Source organism: Limanda limanda, chromosome 7 (genome assembly GCF_963576545.1).
Source record: "Limanda limanda chromosome 7, fLimLim1.1, whole genome shotgun sequence".
Lineage (NCBI taxonomy): Eukaryota > Metazoa > Chordata > Actinopteri > Pleuronectiformes > Pleuronectidae > Limanda > Limanda limanda.
The window spans coordinates 5,940,994-5,961,113 of record NC_083642.1 but is presented as its reverse complement, the minus strand read 5'-3'; the positions used below and the strand labels follow the sequence as shown (position 1 = coordinate 5,961,113).

At 43.0% G+C, this 20,120-nt stretch overlaps 3 protein-coding genes across 3 annotated transcripts; all 3 read left to right on the top strand.

The window, feature by feature from the left end:
* The first annotated feature begins 2,044 nt into the window (after positions 1 to 2,044).
* Positions 2,045 to 5,152, top strand: fam110a (family with sequence similarity 110 member A). Its single transcript, XM_061074285.1, has 2 exons — positions 2,045 to 2,150; positions 3,379 to 5,152. The coding sequence occupies exon 2, from the start codon at positions 3,539 to 3,541 to the stop codon at positions 4,787 to 4,789; it is 1,251 nt and encodes a 416-aa protein (XP_060930268.1). The 5' UTR covers positions 2,045 to 2,150; positions 3,379 to 3,538; the 3' UTR covers positions 4,790 to 5,152.
* A 1,686-nt stretch (positions 5,153 to 6,838) lies between these two features.
* On the top strand, positions 6,839 to 11,590 carry mfsd2al2 (major facilitator superfamily domain containing 2a-like 2). Its single transcript, XM_061074123.1, has 13 exons — positions 6,839 to 6,889; positions 7,307 to 7,426; positions 7,539 to 7,663; positions 7,772 to 7,904; positions 8,362 to 8,440; positions 8,530 to 8,693; positions 9,690 to 9,780; positions 9,952 to 10,073; positions 10,237 to 10,320; positions 10,462 to 10,545; positions 10,636 to 10,748; positions 11,198 to 11,341; positions 11,425 to 11,590. The coding sequence occupies exons 1-13, from the start codon at positions 6,839 to 6,841 to the stop codon at positions 11,588 to 11,590; spliced, it is 1,476 nt and encodes a 491-aa protein (XP_060930106.1).
* A 2,758-nt stretch (positions 11,591 to 14,348) lies between these two features.
* On the top strand, positions 14,349 to 18,610 carry fkbp1aa (FKBP prolyl isomerase 1Aa). The gene is made up of 5 exons (XM_061074292.1): positions 14,349 to 14,433; positions 14,547 to 14,594; positions 16,295 to 16,407; positions 17,251 to 17,425; positions 17,717 to 18,610. The coding sequence occupies exons 1-4, from the start codon at positions 14,397 to 14,399 to the stop codon at positions 17,380 to 17,382; spliced, it is 330 nt and encodes a 109-aa protein (XP_060930275.1). The 5' UTR covers positions 14,349 to 14,396; the 3' UTR covers positions 17,383 to 17,425; positions 17,717 to 18,610.
* The last annotated feature ends 1,510 nt before the right edge of the window (positions 18,611 to 20,120 follow it).

Genomic DNA, 20,120 nt, shown 5'->3' with positions numbered 1-20,120 from the left:
TAATATGGATGTAGATTACTTCTGATTTAAAGATAAAACGCTCGTTTGGATTGAGATCGTTTATCCGTTATTTTTAAGATGTCTTTTAAAAACTTAATGATCTCCACCAGTGTTTTAAATCTGTATCAAAGGCCGTAAAACACCATTTTAAAATGAAAACGTATTCGTAGGGATGCAGCCTAAACCGCAGAAAGTCCGACTGTCACTTCTCACTGTTCAATGTCACATGGTTTATGAATCATGTGAGTGCTGACAGAAGATGAATGATCATTGATAATTATTTTAATTAAAAACACTCAGACCTGTCACAGCTAAATCTCACTGCTTGTTATCGTCGCCATCATTTAAGAATTCAAACCTGGAAGAAGAACCAGGAACTGACGGCACATTCCAACACGATTAAAAATACAGAATATGTTATTATAACTCTGCTGTTTCCATTCTCTGTGCTCTTATGTGCAATTGTATATGGTTGTAATATAATACAGTGAAGTAAAGTAAATGGCCAAATAGTATGTGGAGGACGATTACTTCAGCAAACTGTGGTAGTTTTATACGATCAAAATGAAGTGTGTGTGTGTGTTGAACAGTTAATGTGAAGCACATGTATCACGTCTCTAATCACGTACGGCTGGAAGGTCATTTATTTTTATATAGAGGAACTTGGTGTAGGTCACTGATCCGTCCTGTTTTATTACAGAGATGACGATTGAATGTGAGAAAAACTTGTGGCGACATTAAATGTGTCTAAATTGTTGGTGTAAATGTTTGTTGTTGTTTTTTCTTCCCCACATTACATACACAACACACACTTTTGAAGAGTGGATATAAAGTGTAAGTTCATTTTTATAAATTCATTTTGTAAATTTAGGCCAGAACCTCAAGTAATATATCAAGGTTCCTTAATACTTCTTCTCCAATTCAAAACAAACACTTGGAAACCTGATTTATAAAATAATATTATTATCCAACAGTACATAAAAGTGGAGCGGAAACATGTAGATGATTTGTAGACTGACAGAAAACCAAATTGATCGTCTTTTTCTTTAGGTCATTTTAAAACATGACGATACAAAATTTCCACGAAATGTGTCAGATTTTTCTAATCGAGATCCATTAAATGTTTTCTGGGAAATCGTTAAACAATCTTGAAAAGAAAGTGAAAGAAACCTCGAGGATCCGCCGCCTGATTCAGGTTCACACCAGAATTTAAACAGGTTATTTCCTGATTCCACATCCTTCCACCGAGTTCCCTGGTAATCAGCTCAGTTAAACTGGTTTATCTGGTTTACTGTCTCGTGTCATTTACATATTTAGTTCTCCTTTCTGTTCTTATAACTGTCTGGCACAGGTTCTGAATTACTCCGAACGCACTTTATACTTTTATTTTCACTTAATTCTTTCCATTTATTCTCTTTATTTATTAGTCACTGTATTCTACTTTATATTTGAAAACTTAATAATCATTAGTTATTATTTAATATGGATAAAAATGGCGGCATCTTAACCAGTAGCAACAGCAAAGGGCTATTTAGAATTTATATGATAATTATTATTTTTACTGTATTCTTTCCACTTATTCTCTTTATTTGTATTCACTGTATTCTACTATATATTTGATAACTTAACTTCACTTAAACAATCCAACAAACTAATGAACAAGGTGAAAACATAGTAATCATTAGTTGTTATTCAATATGGATAAAAATGGCGGTCTCTTAACCAGCTGCAACAGCAAACGGCTATTTAGAATTTATGTGATAATATTTTTATATAAAACATTATACTACAGAACTTAAACTGTTGATATTGAAAATTATTTGTGTATTTTGATGAATCACATTGAGTCTCACCTGTACTCCCTCAGTGTGACACTTCCTGTTTGTGCTCCACCTTCCTCCACTGGTCCAAAGTGAAACTCGTTATCTCTCCTCTCTGCGTCATGTGGCCTCAGGAGTCAGAGGCGCTTCCCTGCAGCAGAGAGAAAGCACCAATCACCGAGAGGAGGCGGGCTCGCAGCAGCACACGTGAGTTGTCAAACAGGTTTGTCTTGAGCTGCTTCAAACCAACACACAATCACCCACACACACTGCCTGTCTGTGAGATCAGTGGACCCAGAGGAGAGGAGTGGCAGAGGAGCCGGACAGGAGGTGAGTGTTCTGTTCAAACGACCTGAAGGAAGAAACATATCAAACATCTGCCTGAGGAACCGACCTGCAGCAGAACCTGAGCCTGTCAGTGAGCGAAGGCCTCGGCTCTGCAGCACAGACAGGCCCCAGCTCCCTTTGTTGTTTACCTGCCTTGTGTGTGTCTGTGGCATTAGTCTCCGGCTTCCTGCTTCGTCTCATGTGTGTGTGTGTGTGTGTCGTCCGCTCCCAGCAGCCCAACGTGCTGCCTCCTGACTCACAAACACCAAATTGGAGGCTCTATTTCTGTTGGTGTGACCCACCTCTCGACATTCCCCTTTGGTTCGTAACACGGCAGCCGGCCTGCTTTCTTTTAAACTGATGTGTCACTCCGCTGCTGGTCTCTGCCGGTGAAGGGAGTTTCCTCGTGGTTGTCTTGGTGGAGAGAGAGATCCCAGGGACGTGGAGCCAGGTGAGAGCGGGGGGGGGGGGGACGAGGAGGTCCACGGCTCCCAGCAGCAGGAGCTGGGCCCATGCAGCTCAGACTGGAATGGCAAATATGTGGAGAATGTGAGTGGCAGACGCAGAGTGTGAGGTGAAGTTAGAACACGCTGAGGATCTGAAGTGTACAAGTTCAGTCATGTGACCTTCACCTCATTACAACACAAACGGAGGCTGAGTTAGCAGCTTCTTTTTTTAATTTAGACTTTACTTCGCCCACAGAGGTTTGAATTCGGCTGCAGATCCCTGGCAACTGGCTGCTTTATTTAAAGATGAGGAGTCATTGTTCCCGCAGCAGCTGTTAGTGTGTGTTTGTGTGCGTGTGTGTGCGTGTGTGTGTGTGTGTGTGTGTGTTTGGCCTCCAGACAATAGCTCGTTGTCAGCTGGAAGGCTTCCCCATCACCCGTCTCTCACAGACACACACACTCCTGCCACTCTTTTCATAGACCTTCCACTGACTGAACATGAAGTGTCACTTATATTGTGCGTTTGTCCGCGAGGAGACGGATGACTGCGACTTATTGTGCTCGCGGCCAATGAACTTGGAGGATGGAGAAGATGTCGAGAGAGCGATTGGCTGTGGCCTTAAAGAGGGGTGGGGGGGGGTTGGGAGTGTGTGTGGAGGTGCCGGTTATCCTCTCCTTGGCTGGAGCATTCAAATTGTCTGGAAAGGAGATTTTAGTGACTTCTTTATTGAGCTGTCTCTCCTCTTCCTTGTCTCCTGACTGACGTGTGTCTCTCTCTCCTGCAGGACGTCCACTTTTCCTCTGACATGCTGCGGTTACATCTCTTCTCAGATGGAGCGGAGCCGCTGGAGCTGCACAGAGGAATAAAATAAAGGATAATATCGCTTTCTCAGCAGGTGGTTAAAGGAAAGAAACTGTGACTCAGACGGGTGCTAGTTTTCGAAAATGCCTGTGGAGACTCTGCAACGCCCGGTGAGGAAACCAGCGAGGACCGCTGTAGCGGCTCCGCCCCCCCGCCTGCGTCCCAAGGGGACAGTGGGTCGGCCATGCCCGGCACCGGAGGCCAGACCGAAGCAGAGCGCGGTGGAGAGGCTGGAGGCCGACAAGGCTAAATATGTCAAGAGTCCGGTGGCTCTCTCCAAGCAGCAGCCGGTCCGGCCTCCTGAGCCGCGGAGGCCTCAGCCGAGCCCCGGCTCCGCCCTGCGGCCCACCAGGAAGACCCCCACCCAGACCACAGCCAGGCAGGAGGTCGTCCAGCTCAACCTGGAGCACCTGAGTAACCTCATCAGCGGAGTGAACGATGAACCCATGTCCAGTGCCACAGCGAGCTCGGAGGACAGTGGAGCTCCTGGTTGTGCCGGCTCCCCTTGCTCCACAGCCGCAGAGACGCAGCCGAAGAAGGAGAGGCCGGTGCCCCCCCCACGTCCCGACTGGTCCAGTCCAGCTAAAGTGAGGTTAAAAGCCTCGGGACCAGTCAAGGTGGAGACCTCCGGCTCTCCTGGATCTCCGGCTGCAGGTAACGTACGCAGAGTGGACGTCATGCCTCAGGCCGGCCCTGTGCGGACCCCCTGCCGGCCCCCCCAGTTCATGCTGCAGCCCCTCCAGCCCCTCCCACTACACCCCCAGTTTCCACTCCGCCAGGCTGTTTCAAACCTGCGTCTCCTCCACCGGAGAACACCAGGTTCTTCTCCTCTGAAGCCGGTTGTTGCCAAACCAGACAACCCTCCCTCCTCTCCAGCCGGAACCCCCGTCTCTGCTCCATCTCCCCCCAGCTTCCACCCATTCCCTCCATCCTCCCCAGCGATCACCCGTTTGTCCTCCTCCAGCTCTCGGAAGCGCCCGTCTCTGACCCGGTCCAAATCAGACATGAGCGACAGGTTCTCCAGAGCCGGGACGGAGATGGAGCGCTTCTTCAACCTGTGCGGCCTGGACCCTGACGACCTGCCGGACCTGCCTGGATCCAGCTCTGATATCGTTTCCCTGGCCCGGTTCCGCAGTGTGAGCGCCCCGGCCTCAGAGTGTGCCGGCTCCGGTAGAGGAGAGGAAGAAGGAGATGGTGAAGGGGAGGATGCTGGGAACATCGCAGAGCGGGTTCCCTACGGTGTTTCTGTCATCGAGAAAAACGCCAGAGTGATCAAATGGCTGTTTGGGATCCGTCAGGCCAAGGACAATGTTAGTAAGAGCACCAATTTATAGGATCCTGTGAAAGATTTCAAACTAAGAGAGCATGATGTCACACATGGTGAAGCTGAAGATACACTGAGGTTAAAAAAGTGAGGGATGTACTTTTGTCTGTTTGGTAAATCACTCTGAGTGGATCCCTTTTCTGTTGTCATTTCTTCTTTTTCTTTCAAAAACTGAGGTCAGTTTTATTTTGACTTTTTGTTTTATTTTGTTCATTTGTTTGGTCAGTTTTTGTTGAGTCATGTTTTTGTGGCTGTGAACCTCATCATCGTAGTTTGTTTATGTTCTTTGACGTTTGAATTCAGGTCGGATTCACTTCCTGCTGTAACTGTGACTCATTAAAGAGGAAATGATTAAACGAGCATCTTGATTGGACGTCTCTCTGTCGGGGGTTTTTCTAGATTAACACCAGGAGCAGAAAAGTTTATCACCTGCAGAAACATCAGGTGATCGAATGACCTCTGAGGTGAGGAGGTCATGTTCTACCAGGGTTTGTTTGTTTGTTTGTTTGTTTATAAGCAAGATCAAACAAACATACAGACAACAACAACACTTGGGGGACAGATGTGTTTTGGATCAGGAGAGAACCAACTGAATTTTGGTTTGGAACCAGATCCAGGAAGTGTCTTTTCCACTCTCTTAAACTTTGTGTGATCGGGTGTTTTTGAACATTCTCGTATATTTCTCAGATAACTATTTATGGATCTTAATGGAGACACATTTGGCTTGTTTAGGCAACTGATATTTATGAGTGTGTGTGTGTAATTATCTCATAAGAGACCACTTGTTTATTTCCTTTATGTTTCTACTATAAGAACCAGTCACTCATGTGTACGATTGTTTGGCCTTGGCGGAGGAATGTGATCTTCTAAGAGTTCTAGTTATACATTGATTTACCAGCCTGGTGTAAAACACTGAAGCATTTCCATCAAGGAGTCAGAGCACAATGTAAAACCTTTGGACTTTTTAAAATGAAATTAGAACTGTACGCGAATGTAATTCTGTAAAATAGATACAAACCTGTCCTTCGGTTTTCATGATAATGGCCTGAAAGTAGATTTGATGTTGTTTTTATAAAACAGTCAGAGAGAACAACATCAACAAGCCTCAGTTGATGAGAAGTTTCCCTCATGTTCCACAAGAGGTCAGAGCAGTCCATGCCGACACATTCAGTTCTACACTTCACACTTCAGTGGGAAATTAGGCCTTTTTTTCTTGAAACCACAGGTGAAATAAAAATATCTACACTTAAAATCATAAAAAATCGTCTTAAATGCTGCTCCTATAAATGAGTGGATGTGTAGTTTCATGTAGAACCAGGAGAATATGTTGTCACTGAACCATCAGTCTGCATGACCACAATCAAAAAACACAAAATTACCATCTGAGATAAACAGATGGTAATTTCCATTGAGTATTTCCCCACTATGAAAAATAATAGCCTGTCTATAATTAACCTGTGCTTCTAGAGAATTCATTGTATGTTCTATATTTAAAATATATATATATACAATATAATACATATGATACTCATAAATTATATGATGTTATGAATTTGTTTGCAGTACTACAACAGAGTATTAAGGCCACTTGGACTAATTCAAAAGTATGTTTCTCATTAAAATATGATTGTATTCTTGTAATATATCTATCTATCTGTCTATTTGTCTATTTGTCTATCTATCTATCTATCTATCTATCTATCTATCTATCTATCTATCTATCTATCTATCTATCTATCTATCTATCTATCTATCTATCTATCTATCTATCTATCTATCTATCTATCTATCTGTCTATTTGTCTATTTTAGTTATGAATGTAAAATGTAACGTTACCATTTATAAACCATGCTTTTGTCATGTTACACATCATGAGTATAAGAAAGTGAGAAAGTGGCCTTGGTGTCTGACGAGTTGTTGTCAAACCAGATTCCATTGTCACACAGGGACTGAACCTACAGTTGTGTGTGCATGAGGAAATCCATTGTTGTCTAATGCAGGTGCTGCCAGATTCTAACCGTCAGTCGGCCTGTGGCACTTTTCCTCTGAACTCAACAGAATGACTTGTTTAAGAGATTTTACAAATCAGTTACAGACTTTAAAGAGTCGGGTTTTCAAACAGAACGAGAACAAACACTCCAGCAGTGACGATGAACATCAGAGGGTAAGTTTCCTCTTTGTCCTTCTTCTTACACAAGGAGAAATCTCACAGTACTTAAAAAAGAAATTGTTTTATGATTTTACAGTTTTTCTAGTATGCAACAAAAACACATTGGATAAAATTAAGTGAATGTTTTAGTCTGGTGACTCATATCTTGGCCACAGACTTTAATCACCTGCTTTAAGACTTTTTGTATTAAATATTCTGCAACTTACAATTTCTATGTGATTGTTGTGCGATAGTCAAAAAGACATTAGCACCCTATTAGTACCAGTGCAGAAGAAGATGCCGCTATTATTTACAGTGGTTACTATAAAGATATTTCCCTCCAGCTTCCTGTCCTCTCCCCTCTCTGCTCTCTCACAGGGGTCGGGGGGGATACCTCTGACCAGGAAGCTGTGTTACGCTGTGGGTGGGGTCCCATATCAGATCACTGCTGTAGCTATAGGAGTTTCCCTGCAGATTTTCCTCCTGGATGTTGTGCAGGTAAAAGTTCCAATGGTCCTTCAGGAGGATCAGTGATGTGTTTGTCCTGCTCACTACACAGGTGGTAGAAGCATTGATATTGTTATCAGTCTCCACAAACATGTTCCCACAGATGGAGGCCTACTATGTGTCCCTGATTCTCTTTGTGAGTCGGGCCTGGGACGCAGTGACGGACCCCCTGGTTGGATATCTGGTGAGCCGCAGCAAACGCACAACCATCGGCAAACTCATCCCATGGTTGGTTTGGTTGGACCCACGTGTTGTCACATGCACTTCCTTCTGAGTAGAGTTAGGATTCCTCCTCGGGTGCTGAACTCATCAGAGCCATCAATGCTCATCTCGCAGGCTGCTGCTCTCCTCTCCACTCGCTGTCCTGTCCTATCTGCTGCTGTGGTTCGAGCCCGGCGGCGCCGTGTCGCAGCCGCTCAGCGTCCTGTGGTTCCTCACAGTGACCTGCCTGTTCGAGACCCTCATGAGTGTAAGTGTCGCAGGAGCTGGTGGCCGGTGGTCCAAAGTAATCAAGTACAATCAAGTAAAGTTTTTCTCTTTATTTGAATGCTTCATTTTATTGTAATTTTGAATGAATCATATTTATATGGCAGTCCTAGTTTTAAGTCTCTCGGCAAATTAAGAGTTTACATAAAAAACACATGGTAATCTAAATATATCAAAATTAATTAAGTTAAGGAAATAACTAGTTAATTCTTCCACAACTGCTGTTTCATATTTCTCTGTCGTCCACCATCTTGTGCTTCGGTCTCACTACAGTCCTCCTTCCTCATCTTTCTCACGTCACCATGGTGACCGAGTTTCACACTATTTCCATGTCACCGTTTTGCTCCGAGCTGTGTCACCATGGCTACAGAGTTTTCACGCCGCTCATGTGCTCTGTGCTCGGTTGGTGTCATGTTTTCTCCCTCGTTGTCCGTTCACAGTGCTACAACGTCCCGTACCTCTCGCTCAACATGTTCCTGGGGGGAGATCAGAGGGACAGAGACTCGGCCACGGCCTACAGTAAGACCACCAGGACTCAAGTCACATCTTTATCTCCACTCCCAAGTCAGGCCTAACAAACGTGTCCCCTTCTCTGTGTCTGTGTCCAGGGATGAGCGTGGAGATGGTGGCGATGCTGCTGGCCTCTGTGATTCAGGGTCAGGTTGTGGCCGTGTACAACACAGAGAAGCAGGAGGCCTGTCAGCAGCTGGACGAGGCCGACGAGACGCCTCAGAGCTCGGCCACGCCACCGCCTGCATCGCTGCAGGGAACGGTACAAGCTGCTCTGACAGCGTGAAACTACAGTTTGGCTCCGGCAGCGATTACGCTCATATTTCTGAGGCGGTGCAGCAGCATTGTTTTGCTATTGTAGTCTCATGGTCCCAGGGATATCTCCTTACCCTGTAATTTACTCTGCTTATCTTGACGTGGACATTCTGTGTGTGTGTGTGTGTGTGTGTGTGTGTGTGTGTGTGTGTGTGTGTGTGTGTGTGTGTGTGTGTGTGTGTGTGTGTGTGTGTGTGTGTGTGTGTGTGTGTGTGTGTGTGTGTGTGTGTGTGTGTGTGTGTGTGTGTGTGGGTGTGTGTGTCTGTGTGTAAAATGAAGAGGTCTTAAGATTAGGTTTAGGTTTAGTTATAGGTGAGGATAAGTGGTTAGGGTATAGTTAAATGTAAGTCTACAGGAATCCAGGAAACATAAATCAATTTATTGTCCTCTGACGTCAATGAGACATGACTTTGATGTGTGTGTGTGTGTGTGTGTGTGTGTGTGTGTGTGTGTGTGTGTGTGTGTGTGTGTGTGTGTGTGTGTGTATGTTGTTAGTTATTACATAACTACGCAGGCTTGAGGGGATTAGATTTAATGGAATTAAATCTGTGTTTGCAAAAAACAAACCGTTACAGGTCATTTGGATTATGTAAGAAACAAAAGGAGATTGTGTCAGAGTGAAGGAAAAGTTTCACCCAGAAGAAATGTCTTTCTTTCCGAGAGTTACTTAAGAAAATTGATGCCATAGTCACAAGATAATGAGTTTTTCCCTTAAATAAAAATAAAAAACATGAATGTTGACATTCCTTATTTGAAAGTCAATCAAGAGGTATGAGACAACAGGAAGTATTTGCTGATCCTGTTAACAGACAAAACTATAGCAGACGTAAACATTGTTGATGGAGGTAATAAAATTAAAATTCTACTCAGGAAGGCCTGTTTGGATTTGTGTGGCTTTGCGTGTGTGTTTGCAGAGGTTTGATGCCCCTTGTTTCTCCCTCAGCGAAAGGCTTTCCTGACCTCAGGTCTGGTCGTCGGTGCTTTGTTCTTCCTCTGCAGCCTGGTGCTCGTCTTCGGGGTGAAGGAGCAGCCGGGTGAGTCACCAATGTCCAATGGAGCAGATGGGTCATCCGAATCCTTTCCAATCCAGAAATATCAAGCAATACGTCAATCAGAGAACCCTTAAATAACCTTAAAATTAAACGTTATCATAAGGAGGAATTCACACATCTTTCCTCTTTGTGTCATTTTGGTTTTATTTCCAGCCCCTGTCCGCTCTGATGACAAAGCCCGGCCCTCCTACCTGACCTCGCTGAAGATGCTGATCCGTCACATTCCTTACCAGCGACTGGTGCTTGGATTTGTGTTCAGTGCTCTTGCATTTCAGGTACAGGAAATGAATCCCTGCAGACTGTGGCTCCGATGTAACACAGATAATCCTCTTCCAATAATCATCACTGCTGTTACTTTTCTATGAGCTTTTCAAATGATTATGAAACCATAACATTTTCCATTGTATGATTTTTCTCCCCATCTGTTTTTTGTCTCAGATGTCGTGGAGTAATTTCGCACTGTTCTGCAGCCATGCAGCCGGACTGGGAGCTCAGTTCCCGTACCTCCTTCTGGCTTTACTGGTACAATACACACAACAAGAGGAAAGACAAACTCAAAAAGCATCACATGTCTCCTTTAGTGAACACAGCAAAGTGCCTAATTCTAACCCTGTTGAAAGATGCTTTATGAACGTCAGATGAATGGTTCTGATATTTCCTCAGACCTCTGCCTCAGTAGCGGTTCCTCTGTGGCAAGCCGTTCTTCTGAGAGTAGGAAAAAAGACCACACTCTTCATCGGCCTGTCTGTAAGAGCTTCCTGTCCAGAGTCATAAGAGTCTTTCTCCTCATGTTTAAATCCCCCTCTCACCTGTGAGGCCTGTTTATGTCTCTCTCAGTTCTTCATCCCAGCAGTGAGCATCATCGCCTGTGCTCCCAGTAGCCTGCCTCTCTTTGTGATTATGTGTATTCTGATGGGATTGAGCGTAGCGACTGTGTTCCTGCTGCCGTGGTGAGTCAGAACTCTCAGTCCCTTTCCAAGACTCTGTCACGTCTCATCAGTATCTCAGCTTCTCACTTGGTGGAGGTGTTGAATGAAGGAATGTTTCCTCCTCTCTCATAAGGCTGACTGAGTTTTATTTACACACGCTCGACCAATCGCGACTCAGTCTCAGCTGTCAGTCATGATGTTCCGCCACATTTTAGTCGGTAAATTAACCGGAAAGACATTTGGAACAGATATATAGTGTGATAAGAATCCAGGTCCTATCCACTAACATGGAGGAGTTCAGTTTATAAACCATACAGGCAAATAACACAAAATACCAGAATCAATACGGAGGCGCTAAACAATCACAGAGACACAAAATAAAGTACCAGTGATAGTTGTTGGATGCTGGGAGATCATTGTACGTGTCTGATCCCAGGGGCCACTTCTTTTTAACCTCTTCGTGGCTCCAGGTCGATGCTTCCAGATGTGCTGGACGACTTCGCCGTGAAACACCCGTCCTGTTCGGACCTGGAGCCTCTGTTCTTCTCCTGTTACGCCTTCTGCAGTAAGCTGGCTGGAGGCCTGTCTGTTGGAATCTCCACCCTGGTCCTACAGTGAGTCAGTATTCCTCGCTCTCACTCCATGTGTGTTGTGTGTGTTTACATCTGTCACATTTAGTTTTCTCCCTCCCGGGCAGGTTTGTTGGCTACAAAGCGGGTGCGTGTAACCATGGTGACGGAGTGGTGACAGCTCTGATGGTGTTGTTCGCACCAGTTCCCATCGCACTCCTGCTGATAGCGATGGTCTTTTTCTGCTCCTACCCGATCGATGAGAGGCGGCTCCAGACCCTGGACCTCCAGTAAGCTGCCTTTTGGGTTCTGACATCTTGTTTTTAAAGTGGCTTAAGAGAAAGCTTTTATTTTATTTATGTATTTATCATTTATTTTTAATGGTGAAAGCGTCCACTGGTAAGGCACCTATCACTCAGCTTTGTTTAGGTAAAGCAGGTTTCAGCTCAACTTGTTTGGATGACAACTTTACCGGTCTTGTTCACCAGCTGTGTCTCAAGTCAGAGGCCACTTCCTCTGGAGGACACGGTCTAGGAAGTCAGTGATAGGCTGCGTGAACCGTGTCAGTAGAACCAAAGGGAGAGGGTCAGTTCCTCCTTTTGTGTCATCAGCTAGTCCCGCCTTTACAGTCATCGCCTAGCAACAAAGCTACAGATCAAAACATTGTTCGGTTGGTTTAAAATATCTTGATTTATGTTGTTTTTTTTACATCTGAACTGTTTGCTGTTCGGTTGAATACATTTAAATATAAATTCTTCTGACGTTTTCGCCTCGCTTGCTGCCACGATTACCTCTTTGGAAAACAGTTTGTCACAGAAGTGCAGTGAATCATGGGATATTTTGAGCCCCGGGATAAAATGCACAGTGGCATGCATACAAGTTTTTATTCTCCAGCATTTACCCTGTTGATATTTATGTTTATCTCTTTATTCTTCATCTAGGCCAGAAGCTACATCATCATCAGACGTAAGAGAAAACGCAGAGCAGCTTCATCCTGGTGTGATATCAACTTCACAAAACAACACAAAGACCGACACATCGCACAAGTCAAACTCCTCACCCTGCTGTTACAGTCAGGATGGATCATGTTTAGTGAACTCGTCTGCACCTTCAGACGTATTGAGTCCTCCAGCAGAATACAGCAGGTGTAAATCTGTTGTCCAGTCAAATGCACATCGTCAGCATCATAAACAGAGATCCAGCAATCAAAAGAATTCAGGTAAAACAAGGTTGAGCAGAAATATCCCTGAGAATGAGTCTGAGTCTTTCTCTAGCAGAACACATGTGAAAGTGTCGTGGGTTTAATGAAACTGTGTTCAAGATTCCAGATTCAAGAGTGGGTATAATAGAGTTTGGTCCAACTTAACGCCAATATAAAGCATTAGTAACCAAATATGTTGTTAAAAATAAGTTGTTGAATCACTCTATTGTTTGAATTGTTTTGTTCATTTCAATTCAAAGATTTGTAATCATTGATTTATTGGCTCAAACATTGCTCCAGGTGAAAATGTTGCTCTGTAACTGCTGGATATAAATGTGAAAAGTGATAAAATGTCAAAGTTGTGTTCTGCTCAATTAATTCCAATTACATGTTAATGAAGTAAATACCTCAGCAGCCACATATGTTCACAAATATTATCTCAAAAAAAGAAGTCAGACAGGTTTAATAACAAGAGAAAACACTCTTTTACCAACAGGCCGTTTCACTGCAGGGATTCTGACTTGTCAAAGCAGGTAAAGCACGAGTGAATCTAATAATAGTGACGTCTCAGTCTTCTGTGAGCAGCACTGAGCCCTGGAAGTGAAATGGGATGTGACCATTTTTGTTATTCATTACACCTGTGCCTCTCCTGCTCCAGCATGTCTGAAGGAGTCTGCTGGCTGGCTGACAGAAGACAAAGGGCCTCCGGGCACAGACACACACACTCAGACAGCTTTCCACGGTTGTTTTGTGTCTTTGTGTTGTGTAGCCATGTTGCATTTCGTTCTTATCACTGTGAGGCCATCGTATGTCACTTTATCATTTCAGTCTTTTTGCTTTTCTTTGGGGGAATGAACTGATTACATATTGGCATGGATCTGGAAAAGGTGCAAATCTTGGATTTTCTTTTGACTGATTTTCTAGGGAATCATTCATGGATATTAATGGCAAAAATTCAGCCATTTATAGGGGAATAATTAAATGATCAAATAATCATGGATCCAGATAAAATCTCAGATTTAAAATGTGGGTTTATAAGGGTCCAGAACACCCCTCACCTCACCCTCCCCTTCCAAGCATGAAGGTGGTGAACCACTACGTTCCATTACGCCCCGAGTAGGAACACCGCGGTTCCGCTCGGAAAGTCTGAGGAACCTCACCACACCCGACTTTGAAATCCAAGATGGCTGCACCGTGTATCAACAGTAGCAAAATCTGTGGTTTCTACTTTTTATAAACAAAAGCAGAGGGATTTTCGGTGGAATGCAATATTACTTTTAATACCTGCTACATTAGCACTTCTATCATTAAATGTGTCGTACACATACTGTGCAATTGTGTTACTAAAGTTGTATTGTGTGTGTGAAATGCCACGTAATGTGTCATTATGAGCTGGCTAATGTAAACATTGTTCCATTGCAACTGGAATGCTATCGAATCGGGTTATTTGGGTTCGACGTCATAAAAACTCAAAAGGCGTTAACTTTGTCCAGTCTGGGCTACTGTTAAAAAACATGGCGGCGTCCGTAGAGAGGACCTACTCCTGGTGTAAATATAAAGTATTTCAATATAAAGGGCTCGCTGTAGGGTAAAGAAAACAACAATTCATACAATTTAGATGAACCACACAAGAGAAAACATCACTACGGTTATTTTATATTTAATTTCTGCCAATGGTTAATTTCCACCTAAATCTTACACACTGAACCTTTAATGATAAAAACACACATTTAAGTTTGTGCAGCTGTGCTTATTAGGACTTTGCATTGACTTCCATGCATTCTCTCACACACACACACACACACACACGGTGACTTGGTGCCCACCACCACCCCCCCTGCCCCCCTTCCTCCACTCGCATTGTACGGTGGTCGAGAGGAAGGAAACCGAGGAGCCAAGATGGGGGTAGAGATCGAGACCATAACTCCTGGAGACGGTGAGAATATAAACTGTGGATGTTCTTCAAGCTTCGTGTGTGTCCACCTTCCGTCCACCTGCGATCTCTTTATCTTTTAACCCGCTTCTCTCCCGTTTCTCTCCCGGTTCCAGGGCGGACATTTCCCAAGAAGGGGCAGCGCGTCGTGGTGCACTATGTCGGTGAGTAGGGAGCCGGAGCACCGCTGGGGCTAACCGGGCTGGAGCCGGGATAGAGCCGGGCTGGAGCCGGAGGACCCGGGCCTGAACCGGGTTATAAATCCGAGCATGTGTCCCGGTTACAGGCGTGAGAGTCCCGTTGGTTTGGGGTGAAGCACAAGCCCCCCTGGTTGTGCTCTGCTGGTTAGCATCGAAGCTAATGCTCCTGCTGGCTAACACACAGCTTCTTGACACTGCTCTGCTAACGTGAAGCTAACGTGAAGCTAACAGGGATTCTTGTGTGTTTAATAAGCACCGTATTGTGTTTATTTAAACCTCTGTGTGTTGTCGTGGTTCGGGACACGGAGGAGGGGACGTGTCGTACCCGGGATAACTGTGCCGAAGCCGCTGTCAGCCGCCCGACGTTAAGCTAACCCAGCCCCAGGATGCTAACTGGCTAACGTTAGCTCCGAGTTACCGTTAAGGCTGCTGGGCTCAGACAGGGGAGAAAAGTAACGGAGTACATCTACTGAAGTACTTTACGTTTCCAAAAATCAGAAGTTTGCAGTAAAAAGTACACGGTAGAGGTACTTGGAGTGTTTCTGCATTGAAGTGATACTTCACTGACTTTAAATTCTACTGCATTAATCTGACAGCTGCAGGTTTTTATTCATATTTACATAAAAATCAATACATAACCTCACGTTAAGCTCTTAAAGTAATGATAACTTTATTTGTAAACAAGGTGACAACGTGCTTCACATGGATCCATGGCAAAAATAATGACTGAACTAAAATAAAAGGTTCAGTTCAATTTTTAAAGTGTCACAATCATAACAATAAGGTCAAGAGGAAGGTCAAGTTCAACCCTCGTATAAACATGTTGGTCCTCGACATCAGCGCTGGTTGTTGGCACTAATATCCAGATTTTCTTTCCAGAATGTACAAGATTTTGTGAGATTCAGTAACTTTAGACTGATATTAAAAAAAGTTATTTTCTTCAATATAAAGTTGTGTAAAATGCACATAACATCCAGGTTGTTAATCCATTTCCCAGTGATATTTGTTTTCCGTGCAAATGAAGCAGGACTAATGATTTATTCAGGCCTTCGTGTGCAAAACAATGACACCATGACCTGACACACAAAAAGGCATCATCATCATCATCATCATGCATAGTTGTAGACATAATAGTTAAGCTCAGCACAAACGCCACATGAACCTGTCTGTGTTGACAACACATCTGCAGACAGCTGTCGGCCAGCGTTAGGCTAACTGCACACATACACAGGTATTTACTAAAACAGAGCTTTTCTTAACAAAAAGAAAAATCTCATCCACCCAAGCACTGTTCTAGAAGAGACGCATCTTCTAGAACATTTGATTTGAACTGTAAATGCCTCAAAGAGGGAAAAATGTACGGTATTTCTTAGGATTAAGGAAAAGTGTCGGAGCTAAAAACAAGTTTAAGTAGCAGGACTTTGTTTTTCTTCATTCCTGTTTTTCTCATGATCCCCTGAGATACATCCGAGGGATCCAACGCCAGTATTGGGCACTTTTAACTGAACTACACCTTTTGAATACAGGGATTTTACATGTAAAAGAATGTTGATTTAATTGTTATACTGTTGTATTTACTTCATCCACCCCTGGATCCAGAAAGGTGGGACTCAGCATCAGCCCCAAATCATGGAACAGCTTCCTTTCTCTTGGTTTCTCATCAGGCACGCTGGCAGACGGGAAAGTGTTCGACTCCTCGCGGTCCCGGGGGAAGCCGTTCAAGTTCAAGATCGGTAACCAGGAGGTGATCCGTGGTTGGGAGGAAGGAGTAGCGCAGGTGAGCTGGAGCTTTTTGTTGATACTAAACATTATACCCTTCATTACCAGACAGTTGTTTTAGTGCTTTTGTTTTAGCCGCTTTTCTCATAGACTGTAAATAAAGATGGACGACACATCTTCATTTCCATGTCTCCACTTCTGTATGTGATAGAAATTCATCTTGAGATTTGAAATAATGAATTTCTCAGACTGGAGTTGCTTTTGAGTCTTTATTATAATAAGCTCTGCAGAGTTTATACAACAAGCACGGGTGCTCAAAGTGGAACAACCTCCCGCAAGTTCACAAAAGCCAGAACTTATACAAAGAGGCGTTGCATAACACATGATATGAAAAAAGAAGACATGCCAGAGCTAATACAAAGAGGTGCTTCATAAAACGTGATAAGAACAGACAGAAAGACATGAAATCCTCCTCTGTGTCCATCTGCTGTGTCCGTCCACTATAAGAAACTCCCTGTTTGCCAAGGTCCTCCTGCTGTACAAAAATGAAGCTAAGATATTGTGTGTCATTGAAGGTCATCATGACGATGAAGATGACTTAATGGACATGTCGCTGAGTGTATTAGAGCATGAGCTGATGTGGTGATTGGTGGTTTTAGCTGCGTATGAATGAAGTTATCAGACATAACAAGACATTGGAAAATGTCTCCTTTAGGATGTTGAAAGTTACAAGTCAAGTCTTCTGCTCTTTTCTGACGTTTTCTAATCAAAGTGAATGAAAACAATTGGCAGTTTAATCAATAATGTAACTTACTGTTGGGTGCAGCCCCTAGTTGTGTACACACAGGTGTGTAATATGTTGTGTTGTTATAATGGAAGAAACCTGTCCATCTCTCCACAGATGAGCGTAGGCCAGAGGGCGAAGCTGACCTGCTCGCCAGACTTCGCTTACGGCAACAAAGGACACCCGGGGATCATCCCGCCGGATTCCACTCTCACCTTCGACGTGGAGCTGCTCAGTCTGGAGGCCTGAAACTCGTGCACTCACTTTGTTAAATTCCACTCAAATTTTCAGGGTGAGTGGTTTTTAATCATCTTTATAATCATTTTTATTCCCTGCATCATATTCCGTATCGACTGGGTTAATCTAATTTAAAGTGCAAATGCTTTAAAGTGATAAACGACACTGGTTCTCCATTTATTACCCAGCCCATAATAAAACAGCGACTGTACATTTAGCCTGTGTAATTTACCCAGAGTTGTCGAGAGATTAAGTGGTATGAGCATAACAGGCTTTAGTCTCCATGTGGTGTAATCTCCTCTCCGCCTTAATCACGTCAGTAAGACCCGTCTCCTCTTCACTGCAGGTTGACTCCTATCTCGGGAACATGGAGGAAAAACTGTAACAGCTGATTCCTGCTTCTGATTCCTGCATAGGACCTATTCACTAGTTCACTCTCCTTTTCCATCTAGACTCATATTAAGTTTGTGTCACTTGCTTTAAAACGTGTATCCCTCATACTATACTTTAGATTACATACAGTAATAAGTCATAGGCCATCCCATCCAATGTATTTTGTCAAATTATGTTGTGTATTTTTATGGTAATGTTTTATTTTTTCTTTGACTTAAAATTTTTACAAATTGTGGCCATCAAGTCCAGGTGCTGGATGAAGTGTCAGAACTATCGAATCAGTCTCACTCCTGTGGCTCTGTGGCCTTTATACTAAAAGTGTATCGATTGCAGGTAATGAATTGTCTTGAATAAAAAATCAGAATGAATTGTTTGACACGAAAGGATGTTTCCACCGATGACCTTTTGTGATATTTGTCGGACGAAATTAGAAGAGATAATAGAAAAGACATTTTTAATCAGGGTTTTGTGAATCAAGCACATTATTGCCATTAACAACCCACGTGTCTCTGCAGATGTAGGATTTTTATTTGTCTATGCTGAAGCATCAATTGTTAATTTATAAGAGTAAAAATGACTTTAACTGCTCGAACGTTCACAGCTGGACATTATTTGTCTTGTTGGTCATGTGTAAAAAGCCAAAAGAAGGTCTTACGAGAAAATACTTGGTCTCTGGTTAAAGGTTTCTAAATTTGCATGGCAAGTCCCCCCCCCCCTACAGATTTGTCGGCACATCTTGGGGTTTGTGGTTCTCTTTATTTGAAGGAGTTGTGTGTAACAAGCTGTGGATGTTGTAAAAGGTCTGTTCCTTCCTCAAAACACATTAAAAGAGTACTTTTAACACAAATTGCTATTTCTTCCTTCCCTTTGTGTGGTTGTATCTCAGTGTTTAACCTCAGTGTTCCCTTTAAATGAATGAATACATGACGGTATTGCAATACACTGATATCATAAAAAGAGGAGGTATGAAGCAACTTTTATTTTCCAAGAAGAGAAAAAAAACATTCAGGGCATTTTGCAATACTAGTGTCTTCTTCCTGATAATAAATCACTGCTTCATTACAATTGCATGTTCAGTACAGGCTGTTGGAAAGTCCAGGTTATGTAGTAACACACACATGGAGGAGGATGAGTGATAGAAGGTGTAAACAAATCCAGAAATACCACTTTTGAAACTGAAAATAAGGAAACACTCCATCACGAATGTCTCGATCCGACCAGAGATAAATTACTCTCCTCCGCAAAGGAGGTTATATTCGGGTCTGTGTTTATCTGTTGGCAGGTTTACATATACATCACTGGACAGATTACCATTAATCTTTGGTGGAAGAATGCAGTGTACGTCCGGGAAAACCATTTTAGAATCTGGATACGGATCCAGAGGTTTGGACCTAAAATTTTTGTTATCTCAGAAAAAAGTTCATGGCTCAGACGTGTTTAGGGGACTGATATCTTTGAGTGTGTGAAGATCCAAATAAAAATCTGGATTAGGTGAATTTAAAGTGGTTTAATAAGGAGACTGTTGGGCCTAGGCGCTCTGCTGAGTGACATTCAGCCTCATCATTGATCAAACTAGTAAAACCTTATGGTAAAGTTCCCTGAAAGCTAAAACATTTCCCTTTTTTCCCACAATAAGGCTGAAATCTACTGTACATACAATATTTTAGTCGACACACTAAAGGGCCACTTGTAAAGTCTATGATACAAATTGTACATGGTTATAAATATGAGTACGTTGCTGTGAAAGTAACCCACACTGACACGCAGGATAACTCTCCTACTTCCAGCTGTGCAAAGACCTTTCATTTCATGTAGAAGTCACGATATAAAAAACTGTTTATCCTTCATTCGTTCAGCTGTGTGGATCACAAAGCAGTGGATGTTAAATCTAAATACCTCTCCTCTAAATTTGTATAGAAACATGGAACTGAAGAGATGTAACTAGATGGTTAATTTAAGGACGTCACGTATATATTTATGTTTAATCTGCAACAAAGACTGATCTGCTGTAAAGATCTGAGCTTTCATGAGTTCATCATTATCTCCGTTATGTGAAAAATGAATGGGGCCACGCCTCCATTTTTTATTTATTTTGGTCATTGATTCTCCGTAAATGAATAAGTAGTGTGGATGTTCAGGGAAAATGCAAAGAAATAGAGTCTGTAGAGTTTTAAACTCAAAATATCACTGATCTGTCTGTTTTGCACCTGAGAACTAGATTTGATGCACATGCTCGAGCTTTGAGAACATAAAAGCTTTAAAACATTCAGTATTTTCATGGGTGGAATTACAAAATCATAGCATTTCACTTTTTACTCACTGTGCCATAAGTCCATTTACTATCATGATTAGTCTGT

Bases quoted from the DNA above. Each gene is read 5' to 3' on its own strand.
- fam110a (XM_061074285.1), top strand. From the start codon at position 3,539: ATGCCTGTGGAGACTCTGCAACGCCCGGTGAGGAAACCAGCGAGGACC.
- mfsd2al2 (XM_061074123.1), top strand. From the start codon at position 6,839: ATGACTTGTTTAAGAGATTTTACAAATCAGTTACAGACTTTAAAGAGT. The intron at 7,427-7,538 runs GTAAAAGTTCCA...ATGTTCCCACAG, and splicing joins TCCTCCTGGATGTTGTGCAG to ATGGAGGCCTACTATGTGTC. The intron at 8,441-8,529 runs GTAAGACCACCA...GTCTGTGTCCAG, and splicing joins AGACTCGGCCACGGCCTACA to GGATGAGCGTGGAGATGGTG.
- fkbp1aa (XM_061074292.1), top strand. From the start codon at position 14,397: ATGGGGGTAGAGATCGAGACCATAACTCCTGGAGACG. The intron at 14,434-14,546 runs GTGAGAATATAA...TCCCGGTTCCAG, and splicing joins GACCATAACTCCTGGAGACG to GGCGGACATTTCCCAAGAAG. The intron at 16,408-17,250 runs GTGAGCTGGAGC...ATCTCTCCACAG, and splicing joins GGGAGGAAGGAGTAGCGCAG to ATGAGCGTAGGCCAGAGGGC.